Consider the following 9,205-nt stretch of genomic DNA (forward strand, 5'->3'; position numbering starts at 1 on the left):
TGTCCTCTCTGAAGGAAAGCACTCTAAGTGTGGGTTTGTGATGGATGTCAGCACTGGAGTCCAACAGAAGGCCTTGCATAGAAACAAGAAAACGGCAATAAACCAGCTATGCCCCTAGCCGTCCTTGTATGTTTATTTTAAGACAAAGCCTCTCTAAGTCGTCCAGGGTGGCGTGAAGCTCACTCTGTAGCTTGGGATGGCCTTGAATTTGTGGTTGTTTTGCTCCCATCTCCTAATAAGGAGGCTGGGAATACAAGCTTGAAAGACTTACTAAGGATCCAGGTGACTTTAAAATGCTGATTCCGACCTCTCTAAAGAAAAAAAATAATATGTTCACAACATGTGTGATGTTTGGCTGTGTCATTGAAACTTTTGTGCATTAGAGCTTGACTGATTATTTTCTTGCAGCCCAGTGAAGAACCATTAAGGACTCATAGCAAGATTGGAAATGAGAAGAGACATCGCTCAAGTCTCATGCACGCCATTCTCTATGGAAACGGACATCACCCACAACAACACGAGCATTCTCATCTGAAGTGGCAGCCAAGAGGTTCATCTTGGACAGCGTCGGCAGGATTGTTTCCCTATATACTTCTGAAGGTTTGGAAGAAAAGTTTATAGAAATCATCCATCCATAGAAAGCATTTCCTTCTCCAAGGTAGTACAGAGGAGCTTCTAGAGAAGAGCAAAATAGCCTTTGAGAGGACATGAGGGAAACTGCTACAGACCACATATTCCTAACCATACGAGAAAAATTCCAGCAGACTTGAGTGACGACGTGGCTGTTATCTCAAAGTTTCCCAATTTAGCATTCAGGGGACAGTTTTCCTTCTGGCATTTTGCTGGTTAAGTGGGGTCTGTGATATCGTTCATTTGACCCCTATCCAAAACTGTTTCATGAGAAAGCCAAGTCACATAGAAGATAGTCAGACGTAACAATGATTTCCTAAGTCGTCTTTCCCAGAGGGTACTGGATGCCATTAAGAGACAACGGTAGGCAGAAGAGATGGGAAGAGAGGAGGCAGACAGAATCTGTGTTTTGGAAGGGAAAGGCTTAGTAAATTGAGTAGGGCTTTTGATTGACAGTCATCACAGACCTTTGCATGTGTCACCCTGGCATGTGGCACTGATGGGACAGCTGTAGAATTCCTTTACAGCTTTCTTGAATAGATTTATTTTAGATCACTGTTTTTTGTCTTATCAATCATTTTGTGTGTGGGGGGCAGGTACAGTTTTGCCTTTTGGGAAAGAATGTGAGAAATAGTATGTTTATGATAGTTGTGCAGAATTCTAATGACTTATTAGGTAAGGCTGGGCATTTTTCTTCTAAAAATTGATGAGGATATGTTCAGAAGTTTATATTCAATTGTTAAGAGTATATAAATGTAGCCTGAAGCTAGCCCCACAACTTCAAAATGGTTATTCTACCCCATAGATGTTCAGTGGGATATGTAGACATTAGCTCTTGTTAACTTCAGGTTTTTTAATTTAAAATATTTTATAATAGTTTATTAAAAAGAAATTGAAAACAAGATATGATATCAAAAATATACTCTGCTATATTGGAATGAAGTATTGTTTTGGATAAAACTGTATTTTATGTAATTAGTTTAATTAGTCACCATGGGGCATTTTTCTAGTGCTGATCACTAATGTGCAATACTTTTATAAAAAGCAATTTTATCCTAAAATTTAAACAGCCAAATTAAGATATCAGGAATGATAGATTCTTAGAATAGCTTAAATTGACAAGAAAGGATTTATTGTGAGAAGAATTTTCTTAATTATTGAACTAGTAAGATAGTCCACACAACAAATATGATAACGTAATTTCTTAGTTCTCCAAGTGTGGGATACAGTGAGATAATAAAAGATAGCTAGTGAGTTCAAGGAAATGCACACAATGACAGAAATGCAGGGGATTATTATTTCCAAAGCCGCGATGTTTCCTGAAGCCTTAAATAATATATCAACATATATTAACTTCAACTTCTCATGTTTAATGATGTTTACAATTAATATGGTACAGTATTCCCTAATTTGAGATTAGCAGTCGTAATTAACTCAGAATAGATTCTTTGAAGTGATTCAAAGGGCTTTTTGTAATAAATTATTAGCCTCTAATCAGCTAATATGAAGTGAGTAGTTTTGGGGGATGTGAGAAGTACATTAAAATCTCATAGAACATTTAATTTAAGTTAATGAAATGAATTTGTATGGTACAGATCTCTATATGGAAACAGAGCCATGACTGACATTCCAGAGGAGGCTTTATTTAGACCAAGTTGAGAAATCTTTGGGACAACCGGCTTTAGGCCGTGATATCGTAGGTGTTAACAGCTGAGTAGATTTCTAGAATTGTCAAGTCCCTTTAAGACCATTTTTTTTTTAATTAACTGAGTTAGTAAAAGATTAAAAAAAAAACATTTTGTCTTGGGTTTCTTTTGCTATCCTAAGAACATTGATTTTTAAGTTTGTAAAATTGAGCTTTGACTCCCGAGAGAGTTTTCGCTTGTGAGGCCGGACCTGGCAGACCTGGCAGACCTCAAGGATCCTGAGTGTTCACTGACACACCATTGAGATAAGGAGAGCGACATGAGCCAGGGATAAGTCTGGCAGGCCTGTTGCTTCCAGTGCCCCAGAGACTGTAGCTCACGGGTGCGGTGGTCCAGGAGAAGACGCGAGTTTGAAAGCATTAATATCTCCATAGGGTAACGATGAAGGTTCCTGTATCCGGGGATGTGAAAGAGGAAACCGAAGAGGAAAATGTGGAGGAGGAAGAAAAGCCAGAAGACGAGGTGAGCAAGAAAGAATTTACCCAACCACAGAACTCAGTCCTTTAATAGGCAAAGACACACAGGACCATCCTCCCCTCTCTCTTTTGAATTTTCACATAGGTGTTTCTGAAACCTGTTGTTGAAGACCTAAGCATGGAACTGGCCAGAAAGTGCACCGAGCTCATTAGTGATGTAAGTGGTTTAAGACTTTGACTTATTTGCTTCCTTTCCATGGAATGGCTGTGTTGGAGAGTCACGGGGCTGGAGAGAAAACCCTGAGGTCATCAGGTAGAGCATTGCCATTTTCTAGATCATAGAACTAAGTCGGACATGTCAGGTGGTTTCCCCAAGGTCATGCAGGCAGGGAATGCCCGCTGGAACAATCGCTCTCATTCCTAATCCAGGTCCTGTCCCTTCCGGGCTGTGCAGTCCTACTAAATCGAATGGTGTCCTGTTATCAAGTTCATGTTTGAGAACCCCTAAGACTTTAAAATTAGCAGAAAAATAGGATTCGTCTTGGAAGGATCTCTAGTGACTTTCAATATGGAAGACCTTTATCTAAATGAATAGTGCCCCTGTTTGAAGTTTATGTCAAATTGCAAAACTTTTCCAAATCATGAAAGATGCGTGTACCTTTAATTGCATCTAATATTTCTTTACAATATAGGGTGAGTGTGTGTGTGTGTGTGTGTGTGTGTGTGTGTGTGTGTGCGTGTGTGTTAATGGAACTGTACATTATAAAGACTGGTTCACGAGATAATGTCATTAAAAAGAAACATTTTTGGTTTCAGGAACTAAAGCTAGTTTATATGCTATACCAAATGAAATCCTAGAGTTATTTAATGTAAACTTGTCTTACATACACGATAAATATATAATCTCGAATTCTAGATGCATACGGAAGAGTATTCCTTACTTGAGATGAGAATGCATGAGGTCCTCATAAACAATGTAAGAGAACTGCTGGTGTAAAAAACATGGAGTTCTGTGGAATGAAGTGTGTTTGTGCCTGAATTCCGGGAGCTGAGCAGGAAACTGCCTGCAACCGTTGCTTGTAATCTGCAAGTTTGTTTCCTAGGTAGTAGGGTAGTTCTTTGGTCAGTTCTCCAAGGTCACCTTGCTGGAGTCAACTCAATAACCTTGGGACTGTTACTGATGCTGGTGGATTAGCATTCTAATAGTTTACAATTCTAAGGTGACATGTACATCGAAGTGTTGTAGTCCCTCTTCAAAGCACCGCGGTGACTGATGAATGCCAGCTACCCTAAGCCACTCTATCTGCAACTTTAAAAAAAATCTTTTCTGACCACCTTTGTAGTAGATGGAAATGGGCATATTTCTTCCCAAATTCTTGGCATAATATGGGATATCATTCAATTTTAAATTAAGATTTATTTGTTACTACTTAGCTATACCCATTAGTCACTTAACATATGAATATTTGTATAAACTGCAATAATAAGACATTGACAGCGATAATAATGACCTTGACACCCGTGGCAGTTATGATGTAGCACATGCCAGGTGTTGACCTTGTGAGGGTGGGTCTTCTTCCTCCCATTTTAGAAGCAAGGAGATGGAGGGGAGCCTCTTCGCTTTACTCTGCTGTTTTTCCTCAGAGTGGATATCCACAGAAAGCTTATTACTCTCTCACACACTAACATTAGAAACAGCAACGTCACCGTTTAAAGCCGGCTCTGGAGACCGTGCCTCTTCCTGCTTTGCTATGTTTTTACTGAAGTGTAATCATTGCTGGGCTGCCGCTCTAATTAGGCAGGTGATTTATTGGAGTGTTTTGCGGAGGATTATTTGTTGGCGACTTAGGAACCTTCCTGTAGGGAGGCACAATGGCTTTTTATCACTCGGTGACTGCCAGCCCCACGTCACTCTCTCCTCTTTAGGTGACATCAAACACATGGGGAGAAATTTCTGTTTGTTGTGGATGTATGTTCACGGTGGAATGTCTGTGCTACTTAAATATTTAGAACACTATTATTGTCCCTTAATTCATGACTGGGTATGTGCTCACATAGAATTCTGGGCTGCTAAGATACTCATTTGGTTGCTAGAATTTTTACAATCAATAAAGATTCTGAAAAATTATACTAATTTCTAAAATAAAAATTGAAGGAAAAGTTTACACAATCATTCTAATACCGAATTTTAGGGCTGAGGTTACAGACGAGGACCAGCATGTGTGTTTAGCATGTGCGAGGCTCTCAACTGCAAAATAAATAAGCCAACAAACAAATAATGAATGAATTAAATGTTTATGTCCCTAAAAGTTTCAGTTAACTGTAACCGAAAGTTAACTGCTCATCCTCAGTGACATTAGTAATTTTATGGAGAGCAGATGGCCTTATATTTGAAATTTCTCTTTCTTCGAATCAACAAGATTTCTACATTTGAAAATTTCATCTCTGTGGTATAACACAGAGTTAAGATAATAATCATAAAATTGGTCTTTTGTCACGTTAAATAGACCTGATTTCTGGCTGAGCCTGTACTACATGGAGCCTCTGACTGGGAAGGACTAGAGTGGTGCCCTGCCTTTAACCTAGGACACCAGTCTTCCTCAACCGTCACACTGAAATCAATAGGGAGCCTTCAACTGCTTTGGTGGCATTTTACCATCTATCCTGTCCTGGGGTGACATCTGTTTCCTAACTGCTTTCTAGTTAGTTTGCTTTTGTTTTAGTTGTTTGGGTTTTTAATGGCAATTTTATTTCACCTTACTGAGTTTAGAGTTGTTACTGAGTGAGATTGGAGTGGGGGAGGGTTGCTGACTTAGCAGACCCCTGCACCCTAAAGCTTGTGGAAACCCTCATGTGTCGGAGACCAAGTCATTCACTCAGCTAGCAAGTTCCCCAGCATTGAAACAAGGTCAGTGTGACCCTCAAGCCTTGGCTATCCTGCTAGCCTTCCTCCTTGTTGCATGCATGCCAGGCACTACACACACACACACACACACACACACACACACACACACACACACACACACACACACACACACACACACACCTTTATATGGTATGCTCCAGCAAGCCTTGTATAGGATCCGTATGTCCTAACTCGTAGATGTGAACTGGAAGTGGAGTGGCTGTCCAGGACTCCCTGCTGAGCATTGGTGGAGACAAGGTTCAAGGAGAGAGCTGTCTAAAGCCAGAGCCTGGCTATCAGTCCAGTCACCTTGTATTCTGCTTCATTTCCAACAGTGGTGTGGGGTTTTATGGTTCTCTTTGCACCAGGTACCTTGTATGCCCTCCATCGCTTCAATTACTGTTCTTTGGGTCTCTCCTAGCCTCTTCTGTCTCCATAGCAGTACACGGTTGTGCCGGACCATGCAGCTGTGGGTGGCTCGGGGCTCTCTGAGTGAGATGATACTTAGTTTCTTTCCCAGTGCTCCTTATAATCCTGTTTAGACTTTCACAGACTTAGCAACAACATAGTCTTTTTCAGTCCTAATTTCTGACCTGTTGTTGGTAGCTTGGGCCTGTTGTCTTTTATAGCCGCCTGAATGATTGTGAGCTGGTGAGGGATGGATGGAATAACTACTTGTTTGCACTCACCCTTGAGAGAGTCTGAGGCTTATCTCTTTGAGCTTGCCGTTTAATGCTGAGCCCGGCTCATTGGAAGCCTGGGAAGCCCTGGAGACACTGCTGTATCCAGGCCCCCTCTGAGACAGTACGTAGAAATGTCCAGCAAGACTGGTTTGGTGTCAGTCCTGAGACGTTTCCCTGCTGCCATTCTCTACAGAGAGGATGTCATTTTTCAGGTCGAGTTGGGAATCAGTTTAAAGCAATTTTTCTCTTTTGCCCCTTGCCTCCTTTTTTCCCCCATTGTTTCCCCCTTCCCTTTCCCATGTCATTCCTGTCTAGTTTCTGCTTTGTGTTTGAGCTGTCTACACCATGGAGATTCCTCTGTATAACTCACATCTCTTCCCTGAAGAACATCTCGTCTCCCGGGCAGCCTCTTAATTTTCCTTTTAAGCATGTAACTAAAATGTCCAGTATTTGATTTTGGTCAAAGACCTCATCAGTACTTGTATCGATAAAACTTGTCCACGAGATTGAGCATCTAGAATTTCAGATTGAGTAGCATTCTGGAAGGTAGTTATAAAACAACACTGTTCAAAGAGGAACCTTTGGAAGGTTTCACGTAGGCAAAACAGAACGAGTCTTGTGTGGAGCGAATTAGGCTTCATCAGTGGACAGCCTGATTCGATTTATTTCAAAGCTTGCAGGGTGCTCACCTGCATAGGAGCGGGGACAGTCTTTTTCAGATAAATGAACTTGTTTGCTGTGGACAGAGTCCCCCAGTGATGAAAACATTAACTTCTATGGCTACTCCTTTAGAATCAGCCCAGACTGTATTAGAAAACCTGGGAGAGTGACCTTGGTCATGACCAACTAGTTCATAAGCTGGGATCAAACCGTAGCTCTTTTTCTCAAGGGTAACTGAATTTGAGGGGTGTGATTTCATTTTGTGCAAGACTCCCTAGATAAGCATGCATCTAAGAAGAAACAGCCACAAACATTTCCACATCTGCCATCTACTTTGAGCCATTAGCTAATCGTGTCCTCACCCAAAGAGCCTCGGGGAGTAACAGGAAGCAACTGTGAGCTAACTTCCCTTGAAGTTTAGTGGCAACATCGTGGGATTAGTGGGACAAGTAAATGTTTGGGACATTTCATTGACCACGATACCAGCAACATTGTCTTTCTCTTGTCTTTAATTTGAAAATATGTTGGGTTGGGTGTTTCCTGTGAGACATATGGTTGCAAGCAACAGCAAGAGCTTACTTAATGCAGCAGGGATTCTTTTCTCTCCACGTGTAAAGAGTGGAGATAGGTGTGCCCATCTCTACACGGTAGCCATTTTCATCTCATGACATCCCTACTGCTGTCCCCCCCTGGGATGGTGGGGTAGAAGCATGGCATGTCAGATGACTATGCAAAGAGCTTCTCCTGCTAGCCCAGAAATGTGAGAAGCTCTTCTGGGAAAATTGCATTAAGTATCTCGTAGTGGACCTTTGGCCTACTTGTCCTTTCCTGTCCCAGGCTAATCCGTGGCCAAGGAAAGTGGTGGGGCTGTGCCTGGTTTGTAAGAGTTGAGGTTGAGTTTCCTTCAGGTCTGTATGTTAGGAGCGAAGGGTATGGCTGGGAGTCTCACCAACAGACAGAGCCAGTCTCAGGCTCTAAGGTAGACAGGGTTATACATAACCATTTATTTGGTGACTTGTATTTGAATGAAACTTTACATGGGTGACTGGTTCATTTATCATTACCTGTCACACCGGCATAGGAGTCCTACAAATATGTAATAGAGTTAACTAACATTTACTTATTGTTACACATGTTGGGAAATTTATCAGGAATTGCGTACAAACTCACTGGATACCATACACACACAGTCATTAGAAACTTAGCACCTATCTTGTGTGTGTGTGATTATAAAATTTGTGATGAACACCAATAGTCAAATGACCTTAGTTTTAAAATACATCTTGAATTTAAAGACGCAAATGTATCCAGCTTTTTAATAAAGATCAGAGAAGGTCATGGAGCCTGCAGAACAAAGGAACTGAAGACTTCCGGCCTTATGCGCAGCTCCTGTCCTCAGCATTTAACCCCTGTCAGGCGTTATCAGAAGGCCTCTAGCCATCAGCACATACCATGGCAGTGAAGAATGTGGTCCTGATGGGATAGATGGTGGCAGAAGATAAAAATAATGAGTCAAACTTAAGCCTAATGATAGGCTATTTTTTCTCACACTTAATTATATAACAGTGATACTTTTCCCCCCTATGATCAAAATAGCCTGGTATTTATCATCCTGCCATTAACGATTTAATTACTAGTGACTGAGGAGAGAGATTTGCAGGAACCTTAAATTATGGCTAATCTTTGAGAAGAAAAAAAATGTAATTTAGTGTTCGGAGAAGATAAATATGTTCTCCTGTTGATTTCATGAATAAAGCGAGTGTTAGGCATTAATATCTGTGAGACACAGCAGTGGACTATAGAATTTTGAAACTGCTTACTGTGTTTGGATCTGTTTACATGTTAGGTCAGATTAGACCCCTCAAGTCAGATTTGCATGTGGGAGAATCTCCATGGAATGTTAGCCTATTACATCAATATTAATCATGCCCTCTTAAGAGCTGGGCAGAAGGTATAAGTAAACATCACATTTAAATTATAATTAGGAAGACCATATAATTTATCATGTGAATTGGGACATTTTTCCAGCTTAAGTATTTATAGCCCTGTGTAGATAAACATGACTTTATTACAGAATGATATAAATTTCAGTAGATTACTGCCAGCCTCTTAGCTTCTCTGACGTCTGCCCTACCCAATTTTCAGATTGTCCAGCCGTTAACATGACAGCAAGACACTGCTGGCATCTTTCCATATTTCCTGATA

The 9,205-nt window shown here is 40.9% G+C and overlaps 1 protein-coding gene across 1 annotated transcript in view; it reads left to right on the forward strand.

Annotated features, from left to right (window-relative positions):
• The first annotated feature begins 456 nt into the window (after positions 1 to 456).
• The window catches only part of Nebl (nebulette), a 114,241-nt gene continuing 105,492 nt past the window's right edge, over positions 457 to 9,205 (forward strand). The window contains 3 exon segments of the mRNA XM_032884610.1: positions 457 to 600; positions 2,711 to 2,798; positions 2,898 to 2,969. Coding sequence (XP_032740501.1) covers positions 2,718 to 2,798; positions 2,898 to 2,969 — 153 coding nt within the window. The 5' untranslated portion in view covers positions 457 to 600; positions 2,711 to 2,717.

Source organism: Rattus rattus, chromosome 14 (assembly GCF_011064425.1).
Source record: "Rattus rattus isolate New Zealand chromosome 14, Rrattus_CSIRO_v1, whole genome shotgun sequence".
NCBI classification, from domain to species: Eukaryota; Metazoa; Chordata; class Mammalia; order Rodentia; family Muridae; genus Rattus; species Rattus rattus.